A 14,017-nucleotide genomic window follows, 5' to 3' on the forward strand; every position below is an offset into this window, starting at 1 on the left:
ATGAAGTATATATTTTCGGAATATATATATATATATATATATATATATATATATATATATATATATATATATACTGTAATTTGTTTTGTATCCTACATCTCCACTTTTCAGTAGCAATCATACAATGAGAAGATCACGCCATATTACTAAAAGATGAATATTCAAGTTATGTATCATGAGGTAAATATGTGTAATCTATATTTTCTTTTATGATTTAAAATATTATTTAATATATATATATATATATATATATATATATATATATATATATATATATATATATATATATATATATATATATATATATATATGTGTGTGTGTGTGTGTGTGTGTATGTGTGTGTGTGTGTGTGTATATTCGAATATGTATATGTGTGTGTGTGTGTGTGTGTATATATATATATTCAATAATATATTATATCATAAATAATATATATATATATATATATATATATATATATATATATATATATATATATATATATATTAATTATAACTTTTGAGTTTCTCATTAAATTGTTATCATTCATCACTTATATCATTTTATATGTTTATATGAATAAAACATCACTTTATATTTAAATATACGGATCATCAAAAGTCTCTCATTGATTATTTTAATAATATATGTAGTATGTAAATTATTTACGATTTAAAATATTATTTAATATATATATATATATATATATATATATATATATATATATATATATATATGTGTGTGTGTGTGTGTGTGTGTGTGTGTGTGTGTGTGTGTGTAATATTGATATATAATTATATATACATATATATATAATTAAATATAATGCGTGTTTGTTTGTTTTTGTAGCTACTGAAGAAACACTGAATTAAAAAAAATGTCAAATGTAGACTTGCCAAGAAGACACGTGGTTGGCTCTATGTTGGATGAATTCGTTCGAAGATTATTTTTTTTAATGTTTATAATGTGATTATTATATTGTATAATTGTATTTATACATTTAAGTTAATTTAAATTTCTTATATAAATTTTCTTACAATTCTATCCTTTTAATTATTAAATAGTATAGTATAAAAATATATATGTTAAAAAAGTTCAAATCAATTACCAGGATCCTTAACCCAATACCCTAAACAAATTATGTATTCATTCGCTTTTTGGAGATTCGTAGAAGATTAGCATACATTTTGTCTACGTCGGCACTTAGTAACCTATTTTGATGTTCGTGGAAGTTTTTGCTTATTTATTACGATTATTATGGACTCTTTGTTAAGAACTCTTTGTTTCATATGGTCGTTATTATATATGTCCTCCCAATAAGAACTATTACGTACGAGACAACCACATACTTTACTTTAAAATAAAAAATGCAAAGCGTAAAAATATCCGTGCAACGCACGGGCAATGCTTCTAGTAAGTTATATGACAGTTGCTATATTTAACGCGATATTTAATAATCCATCAATCATAAATCATAAGAGTACTTGCACGACTGTATGGCATATGCCACAGGATAGCAATTTTTGTAGTAATTTCTGCAGCAATGATATTTTTCAATTTAATTATTTGGAGTATAGTCGTCTGAATTTTATTGCTATGTTTAAAGAGTTGTTTGGAACTTTTAATCTGATGCTATGCTAATGAAGTGTAAATATCTGGGTCTTTCTTCCGAGTTTAATGCATAACTTTGGAAGTCTTATTATTTTCTCTATCGGTTTATTGGTCTTTTATGTAAGCATAACAAAGTAAACCCAGAAACTAGAAATTAATAATAATATTACAGATAAACTTGTTGCCTGTTGTAATGTCTTAACGAGATTTATTTAACAATAAAGTGAAGTTATTCAATTAACTTTATTATCATCATCAGAAGTAGAAAACACAGGTCAACTTTTGAATCTGGTGCTTCGGCTAATTGTAGTTATTCCAGAACCTTCACCGCCATACACACGATCCGGTTTCTTATGTTCACGTACCTGTCCTTTCCTAGCAACTTCTTTCTTCTTATGCTTCAACTGCACATAATAATAATATAATAATATTAGTATCACAAATGAAAACAATATATGTTAACAACCCTACCCTACGGAGTATATACCTTTAAAAAAAAAACAAACTGCAAATAAACAAAATGCTCCCTTTATTAATCAATCAATCAAATAAGCTGATAAAAGGATACTCGAAAGACCATAATAACTGGAGGTCTCGGTTTCGAAATTGGGTCTATCCTGGTTATGAATTCTCCCTAATATGTCAAGGGGGCAATATTTACAATTTATTTAGATAGATAAATTATTACTGAAGCTATCCAAAGCAGCACATGTTATCCATATAAATTTGCCAGTTTTGACCCAATACCCAAACCCTTCAATTTGCCACCTCAGATGAAAACTCAGTTTCAATGCAACAAACCAACCTTGTATTTCTTTCTAGGATTTTTAGTTTCCTTGTTGCGCTTGCGAGTCAACCCCCTATTTTTCTCCATCTGAAGAAAGTAGAGGTTAAGTTGTGTCCAACGATAATAATAATAATAATAAAGTACACACAAATGCCACACTAAATTAATTACCTCGTGATTAATGTGACGTTTCCCTTCAAGAGTTTCTGGGACTGTAATAACTGAAGGAGCACTTCTACAAAACCAACAGTAGAAAATTTTCCACCGTTCAAAAATAAATAAAGAAAAATAAATTTTCTAACTTTTCCGCCACATTAGCAAATGCTTTTCATCATATTGAACTCCCTATAAATAAATGATGAAGAAAAGATGGAATACCTGGAATACATTTGTGCTTTAACAGCTAGTTTGGCATCACGCTTTTTTTTGGTTTTTTTGTAAACATCACTATCTGAATTATCAGTCTCGTCGTCTTCGTTTTTGTCACTATCTCCATCACTTTCAACAGTAGCACGCACGTTTTCTTCAATAAGATCATTATCATTATCATCGGCAGATTGAATTCCCGCACTGGCCAAAACCCGCATTTCATGTTTTCTCCGCCTTTCTCCAATGTCATCTCGCTGTGGTAAATCGTCATCTCCAGATATAACCTTCAACAAAAAAAAAAAAAGAAAAAAAAAACATGCAAATATTTAGGCAATTGTATAGCAATTATAAAGTGTCACAACAGAGCACTTTATATAAAGACTCTTACTTTTGGTTTCTTCTTTTGAGTTACAAGCTGAGACAGTCTATTTGAAGACATCATATTGGATTTATTATTATTTTCAATATCAAAAGCATCGTCATCATAATCATCAAGTGCCTCTAGCTTTCTGCATTATTTAACAAGTAGACGCCGTGGTAATTAAACATAGTAGTATCTTAACATGACATTTTGGAACGGAAACAAATGATTTAAAATATTATACCCGTTTAATGGTTTCATATTCTTCTTCATAAGCCCCCCATTGGTTTTTGGTGCATCCAAGTTAAATACACCTTTCTGCTTCAGTTTCTCCTCGAGTGCAGCTCTTACTTTCAACATTTCAACACTTTGTAAACCTAATTTCTCACTTTGACCACGCTTACGTTTTCCTCCATTACCATGATCCAGTGTTACTTGCAACGTGGATCCCTCTTTATTAGGCTATTATGCATGGAATAAAAATATTTCAAGATGCTTAAAAAATAAATAAGATTAATATTATTATTATGCCTTGAAGCATATATTTAAGATTGCAGAAAGTATCATGATACTAACATCTATTTGAGTTCCAGTGGTAGTAGTCTGGGAATTATTTTTTAAAGAAATCGGGTCAATAGCTGCTGCTGCTGCTGCTATCTCGTTCTTGGGCGAAGGAGAATCCACCATTGTTGTTGTAGTAGTCTTAGGACGTTTCTTGAGAAAATCTTCAACGTCAAAACATAGATGATTCTCATCAAGTGATTTCATCTGTCAATGAAAAACACATTTAAAAAATCAGCTTGTAATTCAAAAGGATGATACATATAGATGCCACCAAGTATGTAATTTGTTTAAGTTATCATTGCCCACCCATCTGTATACACTAACTTGTAGGCCATCTAATAATGTATTTGGTTTCACTTTACCAATTCCAATAAAATGACAAAAATAGTCCTCTTTACAGAAATAGAGTTATGTGTACGATATTAAATGTGTAACATCTGCCCCCTTCTGAGAGTGATTTTTCCTTTTCATTTTGCAACTACATAGAAAAACATAATAGGTATGAGTTTATGACACATACATCTCATGACTTTCATCATTTTAAACTTTTTTTTTAAAAAGTCCTTTTGTCATTATACAAAATTTCGATATGTTTCTTTTAAAGGAATTGATAGATTGATAGAAAGAAAACAAATATGTACAATAGAGTCCACATAAATTATCTATAATTCCATAATTATAGGTTATTACTAGTAGTAAATAAGACATGTGAATGTTAAGTTAACATACTGAATGGTGATTGATTAGACAAACTAACCTGGTCTAACATGTTTTTAATCTCGACAAGGCGAGCAAGAACCGGGTGATCACGGACAGGATGACCTTCTGACTTGAGAAGAAGGTGAAATGTAATAGCTTGAGTATATGACAATAAAAGTTGCTTCTTCAGCTCCATATAATGTATGCCACTTGTATTTAACATCTTCTCTTCTTTAAGCTACACAGTAGTTGAGGTCAGATAAGTGATTTTGTATTAATAACTGGCAAAAGATACAAGTCATTAAGCAACTTATTATCAATTTTAGGTATTTTAATCTTTGATTAGTTTTGATGTTTCCTTGGTCTACATTAGAGTCATGGTTGCAAAACTCGGCCGAGTACTCGGTGAGAAATCGGCAGAATGGAGAAAGCGAGAAATCGGCCACAAACTCGGTCAACCTTGGTCAACACCGGTCAAACCTGCAAAATTTTCATTTTTTATTGTTTCTCACCTTTTTCATATTCTTGGGGGCTGGAAAATGAAATTTGATAGCTAAAATTGAAAGTTAGTGCTCGCAATTTGAGTTAAGAAAGAAGAAGTCAAGGAAGAAAGAGTTAAAAATGTAAAAAAAAAAAAAAAAAAAGGGATGAGACTAACATATATAGGCTCTATAAGTTAATAAATCATTATTATAAACTAAAATATATATATATATATATATATATATATATATATATATATATATATATATATATATATATTATTAGAAAACTAAAAAGAGAACGAAAGCCAACATCCGAGTTCTCCCCGATTCGCCGAGAACTCCTCAAAAACCTCCTGCCAAGTTCTCCCTGAGTCGCGAGTTTTACAACATTGATTAGGGTCCAATTATTTACAATGACGTAATCCCTATTTCTAGTTGAATTATTTCTAATGACAACATACTGTATCATGGTGTGAATCTGTAATTCAATAGTTTTCACCATCTATCTATTATCATTGTTACATAGACACAAATCAAAGGGAGCCACTTAAGCTAACCTTGCTTAAAACTGGATCAACTTTGGTCTCAAGCTGCTCAACTGCTTCATTTAGCTCTGATAACAAACCAACTAACTCTGGAGCTGAACTGTGGAACCAAAATTTATTTATTGTAAGTATTTAACACACCATTAAAATTCATAGCAATAACAACCGAATGTAAGAAGAAAAAAATATTATCGACAACAAAGTGAATTTAATCAAATGAACTCACTGGTATACAATATCCATCTGTTCTTCTTTTGATAAAGCATTTGGATCCTTCATTACCACCTCAATGTCATTTTGGACATCATGGTCCTGTAAATTAGCTTTAGATCGTGCTTTTCCCTTACTCAAATTCTATTCAAATAACACGTTGTTAGAAATCATCAATCATCAATCTACCGTATTTTATACTACAAGATATTGGATGCATACCTCAAATGTAGGTTCTTCTTCACTGTCATCTTCATTGTCATCATCAAGTCCATGGTCTTCATTTGAATATAACTTCAATTTTTCTTTTTGTAGCCTCAAGACCTCTTCCTCATCCTCACTTGATTCATCCTTAGGAAGATATACAAGACATACATTTAAAAAGTAGTTTAAAAATAAAAAATTCTTTAAGAGGTCGGGAACATAGTTATATTAACTCAACCAAAAGTTGTATAAATTACAAGATCCATATATAACTCAATGGAATGCTTACCTGATTATTATCATAATATAAGCTTTTGGTCGGACCCCATGCAACAGACTTATGCTCTTCCTCTTCGGCATCATCTTGTGTTTCATCCGCAGCCCCACCAACTTTTGCCTTTAAACTTTTTTGTTGTTTCTTAACTATAGATAAACAAGAGAGTCGACATGATGGTTAGCCACTACAGAATTCCTTGACTAATTAGGTCCAACTAAAACAAAACATTAAAAATAGCACAGACAAAATCGGTAATCAGAATATTGGTCACCATAGATGCCAAATCATAAATCTAACCAAGAACCACCAACTGAATATACAAATCAAATCGTATGTCAGCACATAAATCTGTTTCAACTCTCAATTAATTTACTTAGTGTGACAAACGTAAAGCACAAGCATATACAAAATAAACAATATTGAACACCACAACAAACGCTTTAACAATGCAATAAGCTACATAAATGAGTGATACATGACAAGGATGTAAAACTAGAACAATAACAAATGCAAACCTAGACACTTACTAGAGGCGTAAAATACAAAAAGTAACACAATAACCATGTGTATACATGTATAAAGTATAGTGATCTTGTAATCAATAAAAATGATTACATACATGTCAAAATACAAAAGGTATACTAGTTAGTGTTGGCATAAATATTTAAACCGTCAATCTTGAAACATAGCTTCTTAAGTTTTGGTGTTTTCGTTTTAATATATGTGCTTGGGAAAGAAATGCTAATATGAAACATATGGTTTCAACCAAATAAAGCTAAACTTATCACCAAAGAACTCTGATTATCAAGATCTCTTTTTTTTTTTTCTCTATTTGAACTCTCTTTCTTTTGAAAACACACCACTATCATTATCACTTACGAATTTGACTTAAATGATTATACCAAAAGCAAAAGAGTAATTTAAAGCTATAATGCTGAACCAGAAAGTTTGAGCTTACTTTTTGCTGCCAACCCAGTGTCATCCTCAGAGTCATCATCTTCATCTTCATCTTCATCTTCATCATCATCATCATCATCATCACTACCATCCTACACACAGTTAAATAACAATAACAATAACAATAACAATAACAATAACAATAACTGGGCTTTTAGATTCTTCAAAGAGTAAAGTTGCTGATGATTCTAACTGGGCTTTCAAAAAGAAAAAAAGAAAACAGATCAGAGGATCTTGGCTCGTGTTGAATTGTTAAAGATCTGGAATTATTTTGTTGTGTTTTGGATCGATTGAAGGCTCACAAAGTTAGATCAACACTTTGCTCTGTGATTTGCTCAAATGATCCGGAGACCTCTGTAAGCTAGTAAGAAGATAAATAAAAAGGGTTCACATATTTCCTTGAATTATGTTGTTGTTTATTGAGATATCTAGGGATAGGAAGGTTTGGTTGATGTTAATGAACTAAGATCTGAGCTCAATTTGAAGTGTGAACATCAAAATACTGAAAGCACATATTTGAGATGTATGTAGCACTATGAAATGACGAACAGTAGCAGATACTGTGCGTAGCTATGTCGCATGCCGCTGTGAAGTTTCATTGTCCCTTTGTGGGTCTTAATGGCTGTCAAAATGGGAGTGGAAATGGGCTAGTTAGAAGTTCTCTTATCAAGCATCTTAGTGATCGTCATTGTGGTATCGATGCGCGGGATATCACTCGACACTCTCTTACTTCTAATTTGGGTGTTTATACTGAGGCTGATGTTACTTTTAGGCGTATGGGAATTTGGTTATGTGGTGTTTGCTACAAAACACACACGGTACGTGCTAAGTGCCGTCATGGTAGGGGCCCGGATGTGCCGCCCCCCGATGAGGGAAATGGTGTTGTTCGTTTTGTGCTTCATAATTTTTCCAAGCCACTAGCTCCCTCTTCTCCTGCTCGACTTTGTATTGAGGATGGTTCAGTGCGTGATCATTACGATGGTTTTGACGTGGCTCTCCTTGATCGGTTGTTCTCTAAGGGGTTTCGCACGGGTAAGTCTATCCCTCCCAAGTGTCGTTTGGGGTTTTCTCGGGTTTTGAAAGGTGCTCTTGATAAGGTGATCTCTAAGCCTGATGACATTTCTAGTTGGGTCTCTTTGTTGGTGTTACCCCTTTGTACCCTTAAAACCTTTCGGCCACGGAGTAGTCGCGAGTCTAGGTCTTCGGTAAAGCGTCGGCATCAGGAAGAGAATATTTCCCGTGCTATTTGCTCTTGGGGGACAGCGGGTGGAAGTTTACAGCTTGTGAGGGAGTATTTGGCTGAGGATTCTCCTATGTTGTCAGTGGTTGATGATGAGGTCCTTGATTTGGAAGAGCGTAATATTAAGCAGTGTCGTAGGAAGATTTGTGATGGCCATTACACTGCTGCAGCTCGTGTTCTTTCTTCATCAGGCGTTGCTCCTTATAATGACGCCACACTGGCGGACTTGCTGTCTAAGCACCCTTCTTCTATAGCTCCATCCTTGCCTGATATGACGGTTGATCACCTTCACCTCGTTACGACTTCTGCTGTTATTTTGGGCCAGATTAAAAGTTTTCCTCGGGGCACTTCATGTGGTAGGGATGGTTTACGTGCACAACACCTTATGGATTGCTTGAGTGGTGCTGCTGTGGCAGTTTCGGATGAGTTGGTTGGCTCTATTACCGGGGTCGTTAATCTCTTTCTAGCTGGAAGGTGCCCTATGGAATTAGGAGAGTATATAGCTAGTGCTCCCCTCACACCGCTTGTCAAGCCTGGCGGTGGTCTTCGTCCTATAGCTGTGGGTACTGTTTGGCGACGTCTTGTTTCGAAGGTTGGCGCTGCTATGGTTGGCCAGTCTTTGGGAAGTTACTTCGATGGTCTTCAATTTGGTGTTGGTGTTTCTTCAGGTGGTGAGGCAATTCTTCATGCTGTGAATCGGTTGATTGAGGATCGTGGCTCTGATGTTGGCCTCTCTATGTTATTAGTTGATTTTCAAAATGCCTTCAATCTAGTTGATCGTACGGTCATGTTACGTGAAGTTCGCCGCCTTTGTCCGAGCATTTCTCGGTGGGTTGAATTTTGCTACTCTAATCCAGCCAGATTGTATTATGGGAACCACACCTTATGGTCTTCTCAGGGGGTGCAACAGGGTGATCCCCTTGGTCCGCTGCTTTTTGCTTTGGTCTTACAACCCTTGGTTTCTAAAATCAGAGATAATTATGAGGTTTGTCTTCAGGCGTGGTATTTGGATGATGGCACTATTATTGGGGACACTTTGGTGGTGGGGAAGGTTTTGCATTTGATTATGGAGGATGGGCCTCGCTTTGGGCTACATCTCAACGTTGAAAAAACAGAAATTTTCTGGCCTACGGAGGACCCTCGCAGCAGGCAAGTAGGTGTCTTTCCTCCTAATATTGCTCGGCCTTTAAATGGTGTTAAGTTGCTAGGGGTCCCCGCAACTTCCGATCTTGGTTTTAGTAGTGAACTGGTGATGCAAAGGGTGACCAAGTCCATTGCGCTTATGGATAAGGTTGCTAAGCTTGATGATCCTCAGTGTGAGTTGTTGTTGCTTAGGGCATGTACGGGAGTTTCTAAACTCTACTTTACCTTGCGTACTTGTCCTCCTAGTATATTTAAGGCGGCTCAACGCGCTTTCGATGAAGCCCTTCGATCTTCTTTGGAGCGTATTGTTACTGCTTCAGGGCCTGGGTTTGGTGATTGGCAGTGGCGGCTTGCCACCTTGCCATTTGCATTTGGAGGGCTTGGTGTTTATTCTGCGGGAGATGTTCGTCATTATGCTTTTCTGGCTTCTCGATTACAGTCTGCTGGGTTGCAGACCAAGCTCTTACGTCATACGGGTATTGTTGGTCTTGGTCGTGATTTTGAAGATGCATTGCGTCTGTTTAATAATACGGTTGGGTTTGATATTTTAGGTAATCCGAGTGAGGTCGCTGCCCCAATACTCATGAAGAAATTGGCAGATGTTTATTTCACAAAGGTTACCGCTTCTGCAGAATCCACTTTTTCGTTATCTCCCCGACAATCGGCCTTATGGAAATCACAGCAGGGTGATCACACATCTGCTTGGCTAAGGGCAGTCCCTATTTTGGGGTTGGGTCAGACGATGAACGCAAAGACTTACCGATGTGTGTTGTGCTACCGGTTAGGTGTTCCTTTGTTCTCTATCTCGACGGCATGCTCTGCCTGTTCAAGGGTTTTTACTGGGGATATTTTCGGGGATCACGCCGTGTCTTGTGCTGGTATGGTGGGTATTAAGCATCGACATAATATTGTTCGGGATTCCCTTGTTGATGTTTGTTATCGATCTGGGATTTCAGCGAGAAAGGAGGTTGACATTGGGTTGTCTGGAGGGAACGACAGGGCCCTCAGACCTGCTGATGTGTTACTTTATTCCTGGGATTGTGGTCGCGATGTTTGTGTTGACTTGACAGGGTCTTCTCCTTTGACGCTGTCTGGGCTTTCTGACTTTGTCCCTGGACGTGCTGTGGTTGATGCGGCTCGTCGGAAGCGGGTCAAGTACGAATCTAGCTGTCAGGCGATTGGTTATGGTTTCATTCCTTTCTCATTTTCTTCCCTGGGGGAATTAGAGAAGGAGGCTGTTTCTTTGCTAAAGCGGGTTCAGAAGAGTTCGATGGCGCAAGAAATTAGTGCCGGTGCTGCTGCTCATATTTTTACTAGGATAGGTTTTGCTATTGCTAGAGGTGTGGGGGCCCAGATTGTCTCTAGGCTTCCCACTAATTTTTTGTAAGTTTTAAATCTTTTAAGTTTTTTTTATAATAATAATAATAATAATAATAATAATAATAATAATAATAATAATAATAATACAAAATCAAAATTGGTGATAAAGCTGCACAACTAAGGTGTAGCAAAGCCTGCATATCAGCTGAATTTAAATAAACAGAAGTCCATAAAATGCAATTTGACCTAAAAATCAACAAAATGAACTTTTGAGAACTAAGGGATTATGTAATTCTGTAACTGTAATTAAAACAAAACATAATAACCTCGATTTCGAAAACGTGTTGGTCATTATCTTCATCAGAATCTCCAATATCATTATCAAAGTCCAGTGGAACTATGTCTCTTTGCTTATGAACTGAAATACGTAATAAACAAATATTTAAATATACAAAAAATTAAAAAAAATTTAAAAAAAATGAAAGGCATAAACTTGATTATTATTATACAATTATTATAAAACAGTATATATACAGTAGTTGTTAAAACTAAACTTGATAAACTTACAAACATCAATTTCGTCATCCATATCAGAATCGGAAAAATCAAGTTGAGATTTCTGAGGGGGGGTTTTCTTATTGCTGAATCGGCCATTAGATCCTTTCGCCATTATTACCTGCCACAAAGAGATTGAAAAAGAGGAGCGGCGGGCAGCAAAGTGTTGGTTGTTTCTTCAAAGGGCAGAGCTGATGTAATAAACCCACTGTTAAGGGTTTTAGGCTTATTCTTATTCTTATCTTATTATGTGTTTCAATTTTACAAAAATCGTCCCTTCAATAACGTTGTGCTCGTCGGATGACACGCCCCGTCGATGGACTACGGCTGTGTAAAGTCTAAAGGGTGGTGAATACTGATGTAGGGTTTTTTATTTAGGGATGAAATTATTTGGGCTGTTAAATGGGCTTTTGTTGTAATGTTCGAGTGAGCAGTTAGTTAATAATGAAGACGGTTATGTTCAACAACATTTAAATTTGTAATTTGTAACGAGGAGAGGTGCAAGTTTTTTTTTTTTTTTTTTTTTTTTTACTTTTTGAAAGATTAGGTTGTGTTAATTTTTTATATTTGTTTTTGTGTTATATTAATTTGTTTAATATTATGTATATGCAAAAACATGTAAAATAATAATAAATAATATTAATAACGCCAAACCCTATTTTTTTTTTAAAAAAACCCCGACGGCTATCTATACAGTCAGCGAACATTTTATCACCAATTTTGTATGTATTCGTCAAACAAATCGAGAGTAGTTTCATACGTCATTTGACGTATGTCGGATGTGCACTTTTGTATAGACCTGTGCATGGTACGGTTTCGTCCCAAACTAATTCGGTTCGGTTCCTTCCCGAGTCTCATATTAATGAAGAAAGCCATACCGAGAACCGTACCAAATAATTTCGGTTCGGTTCGGTTTCATGATTTTCGGTTCAGTTCTCGGGAAAGAACCATACAACTTGAGTACACTCATCATGGACTGATGGAATTGCGAGTACAGCAGGTCTACTTTTCAAGAGAGGTAGCAAAAGCATCTATTTTCATTTTGACATACAAAATATACTGTATCATCCTATAGGTGTTTTTAAAAAAAAAAAACAAAAACAAACTATTATTATATATAATACTAACAGAGTACACAATAAAGCACAACTACATGAAGAAATGGAGAAGTGTATGCAATGATCTCAAAGATACAAAAGACGAATGAAAACATCAACTTAAAGTGTTACTCTTTCTATTTGATGGTTTAGCAAACACAACATAAAAAAATACAATAAGAAGACAATAATAGCAGAGACTATTTGTTAAATTATAGATGGATAAAATGTAAATATTTCGGTCTGGTCCGTTTTCCTTTTTCGGGTTTGGTCCGTCCCGTACCGAGGACCGAAAAATATAAAATTTAAGGACCATGGAGCGTACCGAAACTCCTCGGCCCGGTTCGGTTCCGGTACGGTTCGGTTCAGTCCTTGGTAGTTTTGTCAAACTTTAACGACCAAGTTGAAATGTCCCGTTCATATCGATTATAAACGTTTCATATTAATTGATTCCGTTGCGAGGTTTGGCCTCTATATGAGACGTTTTTCAAAGATTGCATTCGATTTTAAAACAAACCATAACCTTTATTTTATCGATAAAGATTTAAAAAGCATAAGGTAGATTATCAAGTAATGATAATCTAAAATGTAGCGTTTACACATGACCATTACATAATGGTTTACAATAATATTACACAACAATTTAAGTCCCCGAATGCAGTTTTTAAACAATATATTACAAGCATGCTGACTCCAAATCTTGTCCTTAATTTTGCATGCAACTGCGGAAGCTCTTAATAATCACCTGAGAATAACATGCTTAAAACATCAACAAAAATGTTGGTGAGTTATAGGTTTATATATATATATATATATATATATATATATATATATATATATATATATATATATATATATATATATATATATATATATATATCAAATTGTAATAATGGACCACAAGATTTCATTTTTCATAAACATCCATCTCATATCAGGCATTTCGCAAACTTCATATAGATAAAAAATCATTCATATAGTGAACACCTGGTAACCGACATTAACAAGATGCATACAGAATATCCCCATCATTCCGGGACTCTCATCGGATATGATAATAACTCGAAGTACTAAAGCATTCCAAATTTCAGAATGGGGGGTGTTAGTTCCCGTAGATCTACCTTTAGGATTCGAGTCAATTAGGGGCCAGTTCCCTAATTTTTAGGTTACCAAGCTAAAAAGGGGCATATTCGATTCGATAATCCAACATAGAATGTAGTTTCGATTACTTTTGTCTATTTTGTAAAATATTTATAAAACTGCATGTATTCTCATCCCAAAAATATTAGATTTTAAAAATGGGACTATAACTCACTTTCACGGATTCTCAATTCGTCGGAAAATAAGACTTGGCCACCGCTCGATTCACGAACCTATAACAAATATATAAATATATTAAGGTATGATAGAAATACTTTCACATCATATTTTATTTACGTGTTGACGATTTAAGTTGTTAAGTTAGCAGTCTAACGTTAGTAGTCCACAATTAGTAGTCCACAGTTAGTAGTACATAAATAAATCGATATAGTATATTGTCTTAATATTTTCAAGACCCATATTATACATATTATCTCGAATCAATCCATGACCCATTGTATACATGTCTCAGAC

General features: G+C 34.6%; 2 protein-coding genes across 2 annotated transcripts; one reads left to right on the forward strand and one right to left on the reverse strand.

Moving 5' to 3' along the window:
• Nucleotides 1-1,725: 1,725 nt before the first annotated feature.
• LOC139861111 (protein THALLO) lies at nt 1,726-11,683 on the reverse strand. Its single transcript, XM_071849412.1, has 15 exons — nt 11,319-11,683; nt 11,078-11,169; nt 7,050-7,140; nt 6,104-6,237; nt 5,833-5,961; nt 5,627-5,754; nt 5,413-5,500; nt 4,429-4,608; nt 3,684-3,875; nt 3,352-3,569; nt 3,135-3,255; nt 2,756-3,030; nt 2,549-2,612; nt 2,396-2,464; nt 1,726-1,994 (listed from the first exon to the last, which is right to left on the reverse strand). Exons 1-15 carry the CDS (start codon nt 11,419-11,421, stop codon nt 1,866-1,868), a joined length of 2,013 nt encoding a protein of 670 aa, XP_071705513.1. The 5' UTR covers nt 11,422-11,683; the 3' UTR covers nt 1,726-1,865.
• Nucleotides 9,539-10,984, forward strand: LOC139862000 (uncharacterized). The gene is made up of 3 exons (XM_071850537.1): nt 9,539-9,907; nt 9,983-10,451; nt 10,975-10,984. Exons 1-3 carry the CDS (start codon nt 9,541-9,543, stop codon nt 10,982-10,984), a joined length of 846 nt encoding a protein of 281 aa, XP_071706638.1. The 5' UTR covers nt 9,539-9,540.
• Nucleotides 11,684-14,017: the final 2,334 nt, after the last annotated feature.

Source organism: Rutidosis leptorrhynchoides, chromosome 8, assembly GCF_046630445.1.
Source record: "Rutidosis leptorrhynchoides isolate AG116_Rl617_1_P2 chromosome 8, CSIRO_AGI_Rlap_v1, whole genome shotgun sequence".
In the NCBI taxonomy this organism is placed as follows: Eukaryota; Viridiplantae; Streptophyta; class Magnoliopsida; order Asterales; family Asteraceae; genus Rutidosis; species Rutidosis leptorrhynchoides.

What these genes read in the sequence shown, in the direction of transcription:
- LOC139862000 (XM_071850537.1), top strand. Translation starts at nt 9,541, where the DNA reads ATGCAAAGGGTGACCAAGTCCATTGCGCTTATGGATAAGGTTGCTAAG. An exon ending in CAAGCTCTTACGTCATACGG is followed by an intron (nt 9,908 to 9,982) that starts GTATTGTTGGTC and finishes TTGATATTTTAG; the next exon opens with GTAATCCGAGTGAGGTCGCT.
- LOC139861111 (XM_071849412.1), bottom strand. Translation starts at nt 11,421, where the DNA reads ATGGCGAAAGGATCTAATGGCCGATTCAGCAATAAGAAAACCCCCCCT. An exon ending in AAGAAGAACCTACATTTGAG is followed by an intron (nt 5,755 to 5,832) that starts GTATGCATCCAA and finishes TTATTTGAATAG; the next exon opens with AATTTGAGTAAGGGAAAAGC. An exon ending in TTAAAAACATGTTAGACCAG is followed by an intron (nt 3,876 to 4,428) that starts GTTAGTTTGTCT and finishes TTTCATTGACAG; the next exon opens with ATGAAATCACTTGATGAGAA.